The sequence below is a fragment of the Anser anser genome (genome assembly GCF_964211835.1).
Source record: "Anser anser genome assembly, chromosome: 11".
NCBI lineage: Eukaryota > Metazoa > Chordata > Aves > Anseriformes > Anatidae > Anser > Anser anser.
The window spans coordinates 11,579,362-11,596,762 of NC_139732.1; the positions used below are offsets into that span (position 1 = coordinate 11,579,362).

Genomic DNA, 17,401 nt, shown 5'->3' on the forward strand with positions numbered 1-17,401 from the left:
GCATTAATAGTGCCTGGGCTACCACTTTCCCTACCTAGGGCACCTCCTTCCCATCCTCTTCCAGTGCACGAAGCACAAAACCCTGCTCTGGATCAACCCTTGCTTCTCGTCTGCCTCTGGCATGGCCAGTCTCAGGCTGGACTCTGCTGCTTTCCAGTTTTAGCTTGGTTTAGAAGTTGCTTTTTCCCCTCCTTTTTTTGTGCGCTTGCTTTTTTTGTTTTGTTTACATCTTTATTTGCTTCAGAATTCTCCACTTTTAGGCTTGCTTTTCAAGTTCTTAGCAGTTATAGGCAATAACCAAAAAAAGAACAAAAGCTCTTCACATCATAATACGAACGGCCAGAGATCTGAGGAGAAGTCTGGTATTGAAATGAAGTGAGAAAAATTTGGAACACGACCCTTCTGCACTTCAAGCAGACTCAAAAACATCACAGCAGACCTGTGGAGGGTCCCATCCAAGCACACAAAGCCCTGCTTCATATCTTGCCCATTTTCCCCCCTAAGACCCTCAGTTTCACATGAACAGAGTCCACGCCTGCCGTGCCTCCTCAGGGGCTTTCAGATGCATGTACCTCTTCCACTTGGTTTGCCAGCAAGGCCCTATTTAGTCAACATCACCGCACCCTGCCCTGCTCGAGTGGGCCAATAATTAGCATCTTGATTAAGACTGTATTGCATAGGCCAGGGGAAAGCTTCTTGGTATAGACAGCTCTGCTGAAATTAATGCATCGTACACCAACACGGGGCTAGGCCTCAGTATTTCAGTAGGAGCCCAGACTGCATGTGCTGGCCCTGCTCCAAGAAAATGTGTGCTTCTTATATCACATGCACTAGAATCAAACAAAGCATTACGGTTCAGCTGATTTTTTCTGCTCCACATATTTCCACAGGCAAAAGAAAGGCTCCTCAAATTGAAATGGAGTCTCTGAAGCTTCTGCAGCAGAGCTTCACTTCCCAAAAAGCAAATATTTACATCTAGTAGCACCAGCTGCCTCTTTTCTTTCCTCTCCGTTTCATTTCCAGATGCATTGTTGATGCATCTGCTCTATTAATTAAAACTGATTTACACAAGACAAAATTGAATCCTTAACACAGCCCTTCAGAGGAGCTGAATGACGTCTAAAATTGCACTTACATCTTTCAAATTCCCCTGTCCCATTTTCTCACCTTTGCTGCTTGAAAAGTGTTTTGCTCTGTTCAAGTCCATCGGGCATTTCTAGAGCTGACATGGGAAAAAAGAATTCAGCCTAATCCGACCCTCCTGCCTGCCTGACTCCTCAGTCCTGCCATCAGTGACGACATGAGGGAGTTGGGAAGTCGGGGGTTGTTTGGCTATTTGTTTTCATGATCTGACCAGTCTTCAGGCTCGTCTTTAAGAGATAAGGGAACGGTGATCTGGTTTGGCTTCCGACCTGAACTGCCCTTACCATGCTCAGCAAGGCATAAAACAGCATACGACTGGTAAAGCAAAACAAAACAGCAGATGCGAAGAGCAAGGGGCTTTGCTACCGCGCATCACCGCTGCTATGGGACTGTGTCCCTCTTCCCCAGAACAGGGTTGTTGGCCCCCGAGCTTGCCTGATGTCAGTAACCCAATAGTAAAGTCAGGCCAGAAAGGTGATTTGCATTTTCATTATATCACAGCGTTTGTAAGGGCTTGACATCTTCCAGACATTGCTCAATGGGTTTGGGAGGGTTTCATGTGGGAAGGAAGAGAGCATACAGGCAGCACAGCCAGTTCGTACTCCCTCTGGAAACACGGCTTAACCCTCCACGAACTCCAGAAGTTCTGTCCATGGTATTCCCGGTTCCTTCCATGCTCCATCACCTTTCTGAGAGCCTGCTGGCTACTTCACAAAACCTCGCCCTCCAGCCTCTGCATGACAAGCCACAGAGGCCACCTCAGCCCCCCTACCCTAATCCTGGCTTCAATTTAAGCTCTGCTGTGAAAGGCCACAGAAGTGGAGTCCTTAAAAGCTCAGCTGACTTCAGGGGAAAAAATAAATACTCAAGTTGGCTCTAAGAGCAGATGGTGTCTAAAGGAAATTACCATAATTAAGCTTCAGAGTTGTAGATTTTCAAGGGACTGCTACATTTCAGCATCAAACCTCTAGGCCAGTGCAGCAGTTATTAAAATTATAAGTTTCACCACATTTCATTAATTGCTAATTACTGCTTCATTACTTCCACTCATGCTCCCGAGGCTGCTGCTGTCACTGTTCCCCCTGGGAAGCAGTTCGGGTCACTCCAGAAGTGCAGAGAGCGAGGGGACGGTTAGAGCAGTTACTGAGGAGCAGGGAGGTGTTCTGAGGCACCGCCTGTGCTAGGCCCAGCCGTATTCAGAGGCTGGTTGCACACGCTGAATGCTGCCAGAGTCACACCACAGGACTCAGAACCGGTCTGTAGCTCCTGTTCGAGCTCCACTTTTGAAACCCCCCGGCCTAAGGAACAGCGTCCTGTCCCCTCTGTAACCCACCGAGGAACTGGCCAGACTGGATTTCACTTAGTCCTAATCCTCTCCCTGCCCAGATCCCCACAAAAGTCTGATCAGGTAACTTATCTCCTCTTAGCCAGTTTTGTCACACAGCACTGACACTCCCCAGGGAAGGTTCAGGAACAAAAGGTGGACAAAAGCCAGAGCTCTGAACACGTTTCCAAATCCAAAAACTGTGTTTAAGTACAGAGGCGCACAAACTTTGATAAAGTTAGATTCGTGATTAAGAGGCAAGCAATCTATATGAATATAAATTTATGGGCTTATGCTACCCTGTTTCGTAATGGAAACACAAAGCCAATTTAGGTTTTGTGCAGAGCCAGTGCTATTAACTGTGCGTCTTAGGCATAACTACACTTCGCTGTAAATCTACATTTCATTAACACCCTGAAATCAATTACTTTGTGATTTATAGTTAAAGTTCCAGTACTGACAGCTATTAAACACCCAGCCTACCCTGGTGTTCCCATACAAAGTGGGAGCTCACAGCAGTAGTTTCAGCGCTCCCTCGGAGCAGAGGCCAGCTCCGCAGCCAGCCGGGCTTACAGCTCCCCTCTCACGAGGCAGCAGTTGGATGCAGGTCCCCTGAAGTTTGCACGAACTCATTCGATGCCAGCTCTAAGATACTCAGCTGCTGTGCATTCAGGAGCAACAGCAAGCCTCCAGGGCTGACCAACAGCATTTCCACCAGCCAGGAATCGTGCAACCACCCCGATCCTAGGCAGAGTAGTCCTGAACATCCTGTACTGCTGATCTATTCCACGCAGTGCCCTGCAATCGTGCACCTTGCAGAGTGTTTTGCATTCCTTTACACCAGTGTGGCTGCAGTGAGCCCCAGCTCCTCACGTTGTTCTGGGACCCAGATGCCTGCAGCAGCAGCAGCCCTTCCGTCCCACACCGCTCCTCTGCTGAACGCACATCTGCCAGAGAGCATCGTTATTTGTGGCCGCCTTGGGGCCGAGTCTAATTGTGACCCCGAGACAGATTTCATTACATTTCAACTCAACAGCTATGGAGTGCTCTGTCATCAACCTTGGGCAGTCAACTGGCTATAAAGTATTTAATCACCTTAGCTCTCTAGAGACTTAATTTAAAGGCACTTCACCACCGCAGTCCCCGTGTTCCTTAGCCTAATTGAGGTTTTATTACTGACTGGCTACTGGGTCATCGTTTTGAGGCACGGGTACCTGACAGCTTAGGACCTAAGGGTGCTGCAGCATGAGCTTTCATTTCCATCAGGCAGCATCCGTCCATCCATCTCATAGCTGTACAGATGATGATCTCTGACTTCGGCAACAAATAAGACTTAGTGATTCACTTCTCCCTGCAATCCCCCAATTTAGATAAATCAATTCATCACCAAACGACAGTCACTTCTTTCTGCTATCTCCCAATTTAGACAAATCAATTTGTTAACAAGCAGTCATCCTCATTTAATAAAACACTATGATGATGTACTTTGATAAATGGGTTCAGGTTTCCTGTAGAGGAAAGATATTCTTGAATAGAAGCGGCCAGTAACTACGGTAAGCTAGTTGCCTTCACACAGGAGTTGTATTACAGGTAAAATCTCATCTACCCAGGGATGCTGGCAGATACTGGGAACCTGATACAACAGGGAAAGTTTACTAAATCTCTCTGCCCAGCCAGCAAGAGCTGATTTGCTCCATTCAGTGATTTGCCTTAGCTTTGACAACTAATACTCAGAAGCTGGCAGACCAGCTAGCGTATTTAAACTTTGATAGATCTTAATAAGATATATAACCAACATAATGTAGTGTATAAAGCGACCTTAAACTGTTTATGTGATTTCTTCAGTCCTTAAGATCTGTAACAGCAAAATGAAGACAGCCATGTCTAGTTTCTAGTCTCATATGTTCTCAGGGAATAATTTTATACTGCAATATTGGAGAAGCAAATATTTCAAAAACCTGTTTAGTAAGTTCAATAAAATTATGGGCATTTACATTTTCCTGTAATTCAGTAAAATTACAATACGCAATACTTTCACCAAATTCAGTGTAGCTGCTCAGACAGGCCCTTCCAATCCAGTTTGCCATTTCAGAGATGGTTTGCTTCCAAACTCCTCGTGTCTCCTGAGAAGTACATTTTGACGTTCGCTGCCAATGCTTTAAGTCTAGAGCTTCACTAAAATCGAGTGAGACAATGCTGTCCCGTGACTGAGCATACATTTAACTCCACTTCCAGATTTAAAGACTTCCCCAAATACCTGAAATTCACTATATCTATAATGTGCAGATTTATCTCATACCTGTAGGACACAGAATGGTCTTCCCCTGCTCCCGAATCTGGGGTTCTCCTCCTTCACTTCCAAAGCAGAAAGGCAATGGAAATTATCATCAATAATTTCAGTCAGAGTTGGTTAGCAAGAAGTCTCAAGACAAATCTGGCAGCCAAGCCAAAGACAGTCAGTTGCAACCCTGGTCAGCACAGCAGAGCCAGCCCTGAGAAATAAGGCACCCAGCTTTTTTCTTTAATACCGTTCAGTGAATGCAAGTGTTTAGAATTAAAACATTTGGATAAGGACTAATAAAAGACTTGGCAGACAGGATTGTCGTGTATATCAGGCTTTTCCTACCACTGTGGCTGCCATAGCCAGAAGGTGAAGATCCTTAAGACAGAGACCTTGCTGCAAAAGTAGGCTACTGCAGCCATGCGAAGTGCGTGTTTTCGGGCTTGATACCAGGGCCACAGGAACCTGGCACCGGCCTCTGACACGATGCTCATGCCACATTTGCCATTGAGTCTTTGAAGTGGAAAAGTGCAAAGGCAGTTACAGAAAGAGAGAACCAGACACCCCCAGCTAAGCAGGCTGCCCTGTCCATTCATCAGGGACAGATCCAAATGGCAGGTAGAAAAAACTGCCCAAAAAAGTGAAGTATTGAACTTCCCCAGACTTCTCCCTGCTGTGCTTCCTTGTTTTGTTCCATGTTTGGGTAGAGAGACACAAACAGCAACGCTTAATCCAAAATAAAATGTTTTATTTTCTCCACATAAATTTTCCATTTAAAAAGAGGTCTTTTAACACACATTCTCAGACCAAATGAAAATATGCAATAATCATGTACACCAACATCCCTTAATCTACTTCAAGAAAATATATACATCCTTCAAACCAAAAGCACACATTGAGGAATTACAAAGCAAATTCTTCCCCACTGTATGATCCTGGGGGTTTCCACTCGTGCCAACAGGAATGCACCTGTGTGTGTACAGGAAAGGCAGCACACAACTGGTGAACTCCTTGCTCAGGTGGTTATGCCTCAAAGTAGCTCTTTTTAAAATAATTTTTAGCAAGGAAAGGCCTCTTCTTGCTGGTGGGAAAAAGTCCTACATCTAAATGTCTCGTAAAGGTTCTGCTTTTTCAAAGTCTCTACAGCTACCGGCTAATTCTTTTAGCAAATTTCAGTCTTCAGACTTGAAATAAGCTCTGGACCCATAGGAGTCACACAGGAAGGCTCGATGGCAATCCAAATTAGTCCCTAAAGAGTAAGAAATGAACAGCCACGGGCTGAGTGTGTTTCTGGCATAAACAGCTCTGTTTGATCTTTCTGTCAGGTGAATAAAACACAAAGAACTGGAACTAAGGATATCAGTATGGCATTCACGAAAATACTTGCAAGAAAGATGGAAAAAAACATTACCAGACTTTGGCAAGGCAGTGTTAATCTCCCTGTCTTGAAAGTGCTAAAAAATAAGAGACATTCAAAGGCTACAGCTGAAATGGAGGCTTTTGTTTAAAATTAAGAAATGGGGATGAGTACTGATAACAAAACCATTTAACACCACCTAAAATGGTAGGACAAATTAACACAGGATTTCCCCCACTTCACCATTAAGAATTAACATGCTGAAAATCATCTAATTTAAACAGATGTCAAAAAGTGTTTTTTAGGTATAGTAACAGGAGGCAATAAGGCTGAGGCTTCAGCTTAATGGTCAGCCTTTGTTTGCCATGAATCAAGGCATCAGTATTTTTCTATTAAAGTGTTCAGAAATCAAGGTGTGGGGCTTGCTGGTTTTTCTTCCCCTTTTCTCCCACTTCTTACACAGGCAATATTAAGCCCCTCCTGTTAAATCCCAAGTTGTGCTTCTAACAGGCTGTAATGCTGCTAAATATTCTACTTTTACCAGTAATAATTTGATAGATCAGCTTAAATTAAGATAAATAGACACCAATTAGCACTGTTTTAATAGACTACCGGATTTCATACTGTAAATCTCATTATATTTTGTAGAAACTAAATTGGAAAGCCCGTGGCAAGAACACAATCTGTGCACATCCAAATTAATCCACATACAATATAAAATCAGTAAAAATAACTGGCAAGTCTCTAACAGAATTCAACTAAAAAGAAATACCAATATTTTTACTTGAAGTACCTAATTCATTCAATCCCATGCGACTATTTACATCAAATGTTAGCTTAAAATGAAAGAGACAACGCGATTCAGAAAAGACAACGGAGCTCATTGCTGAGCAGTGGGCACAGGCATCAGTCCTCCACTGGAAACACGCAGCAGCAGGACTACAAAACCAAATTTGCTTCAGGCTTGTGGGCATCTTGATTGCCTCACAGCCACCTTATTTTTCCCCCCCCAACATCATCTCTGCATGAAACATGAAGCTCTGGGAAGTAAGAACTGATACCCAGCCTGTCTTCAAATAGGTTAAAAAAGACCAGCTCAGAATCAGCCAGGACACAGACACTTCATAAGCTATCACCCAAAACCAAATCAAATCGGCCAAAGGAACTGACAGCGTCAACGAAAGCGGGAGCTATCAGACCCCTTCCACAAAGGTTAATACATTCTGCCATATTCCAAAAGTCACAACAGAAATTAAGTGTCACTTTCCTCCAATAAACCTTTGATCTAAGGACAGCTAGGACAATGCAGGACTTTTACAATTAAAAGGACAAGCGTCATTCCTACCTTTGAAACCTCTGCCACTGGGACAACAAAAAAACCTTTGCAAGCCACATCTTTTAACAGAAGGGGCAGCTGCTGTCAACGCATTTCTCCCATCAACTCCAGTCATCTGCCAACAAACAATTCCAGAGCAAGTCATGCATCAGGATCTGCATGGCACTGGATCTCAAGTATTTTAGAGATCTGGTTTTTTTTCAAAGTAGGGCTTGAACACCTTTTTGGTACTTCCAAGCAAATGGATTAAGTTCCCCCAGTAGCTCAGTCTAGAAGTCTGTGTCTTGAAGTTCATAGTCCTAATTCCCCCAAACTTCTGTGACCATCTAAAATGCTTTGTCCTAAAAATTCAGGAAGAAAGGGAGGCAAAATGATATGGGATGGGAAGAATCTCAAGGACGTCTGCATGTTTTGTACATCTGACAAACTAAACAGAAGAAAGTTTGAAAATGTGTTCACTCACAGTGTCTGTCGCCTCAAGATTTTATTTTACCTATAAAAAAGTTTTAAAGTGTCAGACTAATATTAGCAAAAAAAAGATATTTATCTACTGGATGAGACACTTACATTGTCATATTCTGCCATGGGGGCATGGGTAGCACGAGCGTCTCATCCAGTAGATATGTGTTTTTTTTCATGCACTTGAAATCTCATTTGCCCCTGCTTTAACAGAAGTCTTCTCAAATGCTTCAGTTCAGGGGGATTTTGAGGCATAAATCACCTCTGAAACAGTGGCAGAGCCAGAGGGGTGCCTGGTGGACAATGCCTTTATCCTGCTTTTTGACTCTGATAAAGAAGGCTTTTACAGGTGGTCTTTGATCCTGCCTTGTCATCCATTCTTCTAGAATATTTCTCCCTCCCTTCCTATTTTTAGTTTTCAGTATTTTTTTTAAACCCATTCATCTGCTTGCACTTGGTGTTTAGAGGAGAAGCTCTCACTGCATTGTCTCCCAACCTTAGCCTAAAACCCTACCTTCCTGGTCGGAGGGAGGAAGCGTGACTCAGCTCACAGCGAGAAGAGCAAGCTCATTTAAATAAAAGAAAAAGGATAGCGGCCAATCCCAGCAGCTTTTGTTAGGAAGACTTCTGATTCTATTTACGTGCAGCTGCAAAAAGCAAGATTTTTAGAAAATGTTGTCAATTAGTCGGACCTGAGCCACCAGCTCATTCACCTATCAAATTCTTAAATAAAAAATGAACTGTTAAACGCATTAAATTCTGCCCCAATCAACGTGGCAAAAAAAAGCTTAATAAATGTGCAGCACCTCCAGACAAAACAGTTTTTCAGCAGTGCTTTTAATCCTTACCAGTAATCAATTATCCTTCAAACTCCTACATCACATAATTAGAAGTGCTTCCAGAAGGTGACTGGTAATTAATCAGAAGACCATTTTCCTTCTAACTCTGCACTTTCTACCTTTTCCTACAAGATCTTGCACTATCAGTAGCAAATCATTTTTCTCCTTAAATTTCATTCCTCCCTCCAAGCAGATTTGTCCATGTAAACTACAAACATAAAGCTAAACGTTAATACGCACGCGTTAGGTCTCAGAATTTAGCTCTCAAAGGAGCAATATGGAAAATAAAATTCGACTCCCTTAAAGGAACAGTCAGTTAGCAATTTCATCATTTTTATCCCTAAGGAGAACCAAATGAAATCTTAATCATCCTTTCCCAAAGAAAGTATCACATATTTCTTCGGCTTAACACTCCTCCAGCACTCCCCAAAGCATTTCTTGGCACACAACGCTGCACACGACCATGCTTTTCGCCTGAAAACCATTTACAGTTCCTCATTAATAGCTGCTACTGCAGGCAGATGCAAGTCTTCACTTTCACTCAGGAGTGTCAAATTATTTTAAGGAGGAGCCCATAAACTTAAAAATAAAATTATAACAGCCCATTCATTCATGGGGCGGGGAGACAAGGCCATACAATCACCTGTCAGAAGCCACACAGCATGCTCTTCGCATGCACAAAATTAAAATCAAGGAGCACCTTCCCCTGGACACCTCAAAGACAGCTGTTTTTAAACCCAGTCTTTGTGAGCCAGCTGCCTGCTCACGAGACACTGAGCCCTCCAGACGTGCATCGGGCCTGCAGACTGCTGGGCCTTGTGGCCCAAGCATCAGCTTCCCCAAACCCTGGGGGCAGAACTCCCATGTTTTGTCCAACAGAAGAGGGATAACGTCAGCCAACTGGGTCCAGCAGGGCCTGGCCAGAAGCGAGAGGTAAAGCACCACCCCACCCCTCCTCACGAAGGCTATGGTCAGCTAGGAACACTGAAGGGAGCTGTGGCAGAAGAAAGTTTCTCACTTCAATCCCTGTCCCACCCAAGTCCCCCACACCTGAGATTAAACCTCATGCTCCTGCAGGACAGGCAGTATGGTGCAAGTGGGATTGGCAGCTCAAAACCTCCTCCCAACACTACCAACGCCCTGTCAAAGTCTTACAGTGACGTTACCTTCAGATTAAAAATGTTTTTAACTTCTACCTGCCTGGGAAACGAGGTCTTGCAGCAACCTGCCCAATTCTACAATTATTTTATAGTGACCTATCACTAGTAATTTGCTGCTGCTTAGCTTGCACGATCAAGTGGAGTTGTCTCTTTGCAATGGCTGTGTTCAAATCCCATAAAAACTCCAACAGCTTCCCCTGGAGGAGACACTCCATAGGCACAAACTGCAAAACCTGCTGGGGAGAGTCTGAGTCCAGTAAGGAGCTCATCAGTTTATGCAGCTGCTGCAGGTACTCAGCAACGTGACTGGGGATGCCCCGGTAACCAACACACAGCAAAGCAGCGCTGGTTCTCAGCGGCTCGTGGGACATCGGACACGCAAACGTGACGCATCTGAAACAGCAGTGCAGTATAAAGAGCAGGCCAGCTGTGAAACGTGTAAAACTGGAAAGGATGGGCAGAATCAAGGCATCTCCCACCGTAAGCTGGTTCAACGAATGCAGAACACACTCCAAAAGCCGCTGCTGGTATTTTGGTGCTCCATCATAAAGCAAAGAGAAGCTGAAAGTCAGCAGTGTGGTTGAATCTAGGTTCTTTATTTCCATACCGGTTTGGTTTTCAGTATCACAAAGGGATGGAAAGTCCACCACAAGGCACTTGAATCGGTCCCCACGCTTCTCATCTAGCGCCTCCTGATAAGACCTGGAAAGATCGGACACTTCGGCCATTACCAGTTCCCCAGGAAGAACCTCGCAGGAGTGACACGGCTGCAGCACCGGCCTGCTTTTCAGCCTCCCCACCACCAATTCATTCATGGCTTCATTAAGATTTTCCAAGACTTTACCATCACAAAATGGAGAACACTTAACCACTGGTAGCCTCTTTCCTTCCAAAATGAACCACAAGTTGCAGTTAATGTTACCAGACAAGCCTTCCAAGACGCACATTTTACCAGCGTTGTTTAAGTTATGTTCCTCAGCCCACTTATTAAAATAGCCCTTTGCAACTTTATCATCCCATGTGAGGGTTTCCAGCATCTTCCTTTCATTGTATGTACTAAAATATTTGTTCCTTTGCCCAAACCATTTCGCATTCGTGCTGCAACCAGTCTGAGATTTCTTGACAAGCCAGTTATTTCTGGTAATGGGTTTCATATGAAATTTCTGCATGAAGAACTCCACTGCACAATCTCTTAACTTGTCCAGTTTTGTCTGCTCGGCTTCTTCCATGCGCTCAAAGAGCTGGATGTTCTCACAGATAGTCTCTACCTGGTACTTGTGGAAGAACATGCAACATTCTTCATGTATTTTAAGAAAAGATTCTGGTATCACATGCTGGGGAAAAAGAGCTTTGTTGACCATTTCTGTTCCAAAGTTCTGTATCATCTTAGAAAGCAGCAGATGAATGCTCTCTCTGCCCATGTAACGAAGACAAACCACATAGGCCTCTGAGTTCCCAGCTTTGCTTGTGGCTGGCTTAAAGACGTGGACCTCCTCAAAACAGCAGTTTAGCAGAAAGAGCAGATTGGTAGAACAGTGCTCAAAGAGGGTGAACATCTTCAAAACAAAGGATCCTCCAGCACCCAGGACCATTAAAGCAGTGACTGCCTCACAGTAAAGGAGGGGTGAGACGAGAGCTTCCTGTTCACCTGGATTTCCTTGGCAATCAAAGCTGCCATCAGCAGTTACCAAGTGAACAGTGCTCATATTACTCACGAAGTTCTGAAGTCCCGTCAGATGCTTCAAGGTCATCACATCACCAGTGTTATCTGGGCCAAAGTGCCACCAGGGCAATGTATTTGCTATAAGACGGTCGTCCATAATCATCGTGAGGGTGTCATTTGCTTCATGATATGGGTTTAGAGTGTTAGCTACCCAGTTCCAGTCACAACGGATATGGTGGGACTTCAAGTAGTGATTGAGGCTGGCTATGAACGCTCCGGGTGCTTCACAGAGGTGAACAGAATTCAGTTCTCCCTCTTGAAGAGCTTCTAGAGGGAGAAGAGGAAAACTGCACAGGATCTCATGAAACTTGCACCAGGCCTGGGTACACAGCTCAGCATTCACAGATTTCTTCACATGAGAGATTATTTTCCCTGCTTTATTGGTAAGTGAGGTGTGCTGATGCCATTCATCAAGGTTCTTATCACTCAGTTGATTCTTCACTTCATTCATCGAGTACTTCAGAGCAAGGAGTGAGTTGAATTCTTTGTGATCACATGTAAAGGCATCGCTGGGATCTGGTAGTTGCCATTCCTTATTTGCTGGCTTAGTATAAGAAAACTTCTTGGCAAAGAGCTTCTCAACTTCAGAAAGAATTTCAGGACTAAATTTTTCAAGATTTGTCGTCTGTTCAAAGTCGGGCTTCTTACATTTGTTCATTCTTGGACTGACTCAAAACCTGGTTGTGACAGGAGAGAAAAATGTCATTTCAATCATAAGCATATACAAATAGGTAAAGTTTTTTTTAAAAGGATATTCTTCCTGCTTAACCTCTGTATTACAGAATGAAAAAAAAAATCTTCACAGAACCATCCATCACTGAGAAAAATGAAATAAATGAGGGCTATGTTGAAAAGGACCATTAGGAAATCAGGAGGGTCACAGGTTTAATTACCTGTTATGCTGCTTACAGGAAGCAAAGAAGTGCTGGCTGCTGCTTTGGCTCTCCAATGAACTCTCAGTACTCACTATATACAACTAAACACTTAAATACAAGTATCTCAGGCACAACATAGAACATGCCAGAACCCATACAAATTAACCAAGTGGGCCACAGTTCTTTTCACGCAATTACAGCAGTATTTATCCAAGTATTCAAAGCATGTAGAGTTGGGGGGCACAAGCAAGAGCAGCTTAGAGAGGGAGCACAGTTGTTCCTTCCTTCCCTGCTAACCCACCACAGCTAACACTCATCCCCCTTCCAGCAAGCACCGAGATGTTGGCAGAGCTCCTCACGAGCACCCCAACGACCAGGGGGTCTCCGGCTAGGGGGCTGTTTGAGGTTTAACACCAGCCTGCAATCAAAACCCATTTTCTGTGCACAGCGTTACAACTGTCACTTTGGCCAGGCCACTTCAAATCCTTACACCTCGCTTTCCTTGCTGGAAAAGGGGTGACACATCTGAAGCGAGAAAAGGTTTTCTTGCGTCTGTGGCCAACACTTAACTCATGCTTCATGTTCGAGAGCAGAATAGTGCAAAGTTGTGCTCTGAATGGATCAAGGCAAACATGAGCATACTTGCGCAAAGCTGGCACATCTTCTGCCATCTGCTCCAGTACACAGCACAAAGCACAAGAGTGTTTAGGTCCACTAACCAGAAAACAGCCTCAAAGAAAATCAGAAATATACTCAACAACCAAGACTTTTTCATTTAAGCAACATTATTTAATCAAAATTACCACAGGAGACAGGAAATCTCTTGGTACATCATTTTAACCATCCCCAAATCCATTACACTACCTCAGAAACACAATACAACAAAATAGTGTTGTAAAGCATTACGAAACAGTTTACTGAGAAAAACGTTACATTAAAATGGAAAGGGCTAAGAAATTGAGAAGGTAAAGAGGACAAAGAATGGCCCATACCCACTTTTTCCCTTTTCACCCAAGCACCACTTCAGGCCATCCCCGCCCCACTGCCACAGCTATCTCCCTCACAAGGATCAGCCCAGGTAGCAGCACGTGGTTAAGCATCTGGGTGAAGTTTCCACTCTCGTTTCCCCAGCTCGGTTGTCTATCAGTACGTAAACACAGCTAGTTTCAGTTTCATTCATGAAGACATATTTCAGCTTCAACCTAGCCTTTTATCACAATACACACTGGGGACAAGCGATAAAATGATGGCTTTACAGACCTCGGTACGGGAAAGCACTGTATCCTACACTAGTTTTACATCATTTTTTATGGACAAGGATGGGCACAGCCTTTTAGGTAAGGCCCATGCCAGCAAATCCCTACTAGCCACCCAAAGCTCGGCAATGCTCCAGGTCACCATTACTGTATCCACAGGTGGCCAGGCCCCTGCTCCAGCCTGCTGCAGATCCCTGCACTCCCCCAGCACCCAGCCACCCGCACCCCTTGCTGAGGGCACGGCAGGGGAAGGTGCCGAGCTGCCCATCCGCCCCTGCCCCACCAACAGCACCCATCTGATGGACGCACAGCTGCCCCTCGCCAAGGCAGCCTCCCCTCTCCCAACAGCCACCTCCCACCGCTGAACACCACAAGGCTGGGAGGAGAGCGGGCCAGAAAGGCGATGGCTGCCCACAGGGCTCTCCCCTAGCCCTGGACCCTCCGCCGAGCGCCACCACGAGGTGCTCACCGCCCTCCTTCCTCCTCCTCCTCCTCCTCCATCACCCCGGGAAGCGCCGAAATGGCCGCCCCCTCCCCACCCGCCCCCCGCTCCGCGGCGCGGCCCGGCCGCCTCCCCCCGCCCCGGCCTCTCGCCGGGGCCGCTCCCTGCCGAGGCCGCTCCCCGCGGGGGCCGCTCGCTACGCGAGGGCCGCGGCTTCGGCGGGGCCTAGCGCGGGCCCGGCTCCTTACCCCGGCGGCGCTGCGGGAGGCCAGGCCCTCGCCCCGCCCCGCCGCCTTCCTCCTCCTCCTCCTCCTCCTTTCAGGAGGGGGACGGCGGCGAGGCCGGGGGGGGGCGTTCTGTGTGGCCCCGGTAGCGCCGGTGGTGGTAGCGGGAATGGGGAGGTGCTGCAGGGGGGAGCGGCTGCTGCAAGGCTGCGGTGTCAGGGAGGGAAAAGCAGGATTTTCACCAGAAAGCCCCACTCAACCCGGCTGGCTCGTTTCTTCAGGGAATGAGGCAGGGAGCCACCTCCCAGCAGTAACACAGCCTGAAAGAATGTTGCATTGCAGGAGGAAGTAATGAGCCTTTATTGAAGTTACATAGGTCACATACTCGAGTACTCACCACCTGATCATACTTACAGGTCACTCAGCAAAAAACAAGGATGAAAGCTCCGAAGCAGACCCATTTGAAAAGGGTTGGGGCTCTCCCTGCATCAGAGGCCAGCCCTGCAGAGCTGGAAGGTGCCAGCAGGCTGGAGCCAGAGCAAGGCACCATCAGCTCCCAGCCCTGGGGACACCGCGTGTCAGCACATGCCCTCCAGTGTGACCTCCATCTCCAGTACCTGCAGTGATGCTCAAGTGTTCGAAAGCACAGCTTTGGCTGCAACACACAAGCACTCATTATGCTTAAGAAAACTCTTGCTGCTTCCTCTTGTCTGTGATAAGCCGCATTGCTGCCCTTTCTAAAGGCTTAGGAGACTTGACACCCAAACTTTTAGCACGAGGCAATACAGGAAGCAAGAGCGCTGAAACGCTAACAGCAACAGCGAGCAGAATTGGTTATCATCTACCCACTGCAGCATTCCTGGAAACATGCATGTACTTAGTATACTGACACCAGATCAGCAAGTGCAAGCGAAAAGGTCAAAGCAGGCTAGAAAGCTACCACCACAGTAGACAGTGCAAGCTGCTCTTCATATTTTAAATGTTGTTGGGATTCTACTACACACAGGTTAGGAAATGAGACACTCACCATCTTGTTTGGGAGCAAGCAGCCAACAATAGAGCATGAGTTAGCAGAAATTCTTTCACTTTGTTGCCAAGTTTGCTGCTATTAACTTCTACACTCACATATTTCTCATTGATAAAGTGGGATCCAGCCTTAAGCCAGAATTTGCTTTAGCACAGAAATTTAGTGCAATGAGTACAAGGGATTCCAAAACTGGTATAACTACGGAAAATTTTGCTAGATGTTAAGTAATCAGTGCAGAGTCTTGACATATCCATCTTAAGGATATAGTCATAATATATAGGTAATCCTTTCTCCTGTTCTGTGAGAAATCCTATCCCATAGCTGCCAGGAGTGTATAAGAGAATTGTTATGTTAAAATCATGACAGGCTATATAAGCTTATAAAAAACCTCCCTCCCAAGTCATTTGCTTTCTATATTGAAGGAATACTGTTATGAAACAGAAAGAACCTTAAATATACATATAATTCTATGATTATGTGAAATATACATATGTTAGGCTACCCATAAATACAAACACAGGACTAGAGTTTTTATACTTTAAATCTTTAGAATGAAGAGAGTACATTTTAAAACTAAAATTAGCATATTTAACTTTGATAAACGTTGTGTAACAGAAAGATACTTACTAGCTACCATCTCAGAAGGAACCTTTACCAGAAGGAACTTTACCTGTGGATGGAAGATTTTTATGCCTGTATGCAATGCCTCCTCCTTCGATTGGCTTGTTTGAGAATCACTCCAATCAATCAATGTGTTTGGCTACCGAAAAGGGGGGAAAAAGAAAAAAAAAAAAAAACAGGGCAAGTTGAAACTGTTAAATTGTTAATAAGGTGGGGTGGGGATATAGATGATTCTTTAGGGTCTGTTGTGGTCTTTTTTTAAGTTTGATTGTACAGAACATGCTGTAATAGTAATGTCACTGATAACATTTTCTTTTGTTCTTAGGTTAGCTCTATTGAGAGTATAACAGGCTCTCTATAGTCTCAAATATTTTCTCCTTCTGTTTGTAGTTAAGAAACTAAATATAACTTTCCTTTGACTTTTTTTTTCTGATGTGAGTGCAGATATACCGTGATGTTTCAATTACTTTCCTTTTACTATTGTCACACACTTACATACCTGCTATCAGAATTGCAGTCATTGAGTTTTGTGGATAGCAGGTTCTTTAAATCATGTTTTAGAGTTGACTTTTTTCAAATGCCTAAGTAACTTTTTCACATGCTATTGAGTCCTTAGGTGTTTTGCCTTTTTTTTTTTTTCTAAGAAAATTCCAAAAAGAGAGCAAGTACAATCCAGCCACTTGGGGGAAAGTGGTATGAAAGTAGGACTTCTACCTTTTCAACCCTTTTCTTCTACGCTTTTATTACAGCTTATAATGCTTGTGTATTGCAATCTGCTGGACTGAGGAGGAGAGTATTCTCCAAAAATTCTGGGAAGGATTATTCATCAGTAAGCATGCAATGTTATGAGATTCCAAGCTAAAAGCAATACAGATAAATATCACGATTAAGAAAAATGTTGCTTTTTCTGAATCTGAAATTAAACTGTTGACTCAGCTTGTGAACTTCTCCTACACTTTATTAAATCTTCTCGAGTTAATGCAGAAGTTCAAGTAGGTACTTCTATCTTAATTCTTAATCTATCTTCTATCTTTATTCTTAATACTCAGAACTCTTCTCCTCTGAGAAACTCAATGTGGGAACATAGCACTTGCTTTCTGGATTAGCCCCATTTCTGCAGAGCTGATCTCCTATCGGGTGGTCAGTAGCTGACCTGCCGTCCTTCTGCCTATCAGATCATAAGATGCGTGCACAGCTGTAGCACTGAAAGCCCTGAATAGGAGCAAGCATCCTTAAAGGAATATTATGCAGTTAAACATTACAAAGTGTTCATAAATTAAGAACAAAGTAGTATTTCTTGTGCCTCTGACTTTTTTTTTACATGTAAAACAGTG

General features: G+C 44.6%; 1 protein-coding gene and 1 long non-coding RNA gene across 6 annotated transcripts; one reads left to right on the forward strand and one right to left on the reverse strand.

Moving 5' to 3' along the window:
• Positions 1-5,478: 5,478 nt before the first annotated feature.
• CMTR2 (cap methyltransferase 2) lies at positions 5,479-14,971 on the reverse strand. Of its 5 annotated transcripts, none has more exons than XM_083851730.1 (2): positions 14,834-14,971; positions 5,479-12,299 (listed from the first exon to the last, which is right to left on the reverse strand). In XM_083851730.1, exon 2 carries the CDS (start codon positions 12,278-12,280, stop codon positions 9,986-9,988), a length of 2,295 nt encoding a protein of 764 aa, XP_083707856.1. In that variant the 5' UTR covers positions 12,281-12,299; positions 14,834-14,971; the 3' UTR covers positions 5,479-9,985. The 5 variants fall into 5 exon arrangements, with proteins under 5 accessions (XP_083707856.1, XP_083707855.1, XP_083707859.1 ...); XM_083851729.1 differs by lacking the exon at positions 14,834-14,971 and adding an exon at positions 14,444-14,803; XM_083851733.1 differs by lacking the exon at positions 14,834-14,971 and adding an exon at positions 14,223-14,274.
• On the forward strand, positions 14,096-15,564 carry LOC310905444. Its single transcript, XR_014589043.1, has 2 exons — positions 14,096-14,214; positions 14,836-15,564. It is a non-coding gene; the product is annotated as an uncharacterized lncRNA (long non-coding RNA).
• Positions 15,565-17,401: the final 1,837 nt, after the last annotated feature.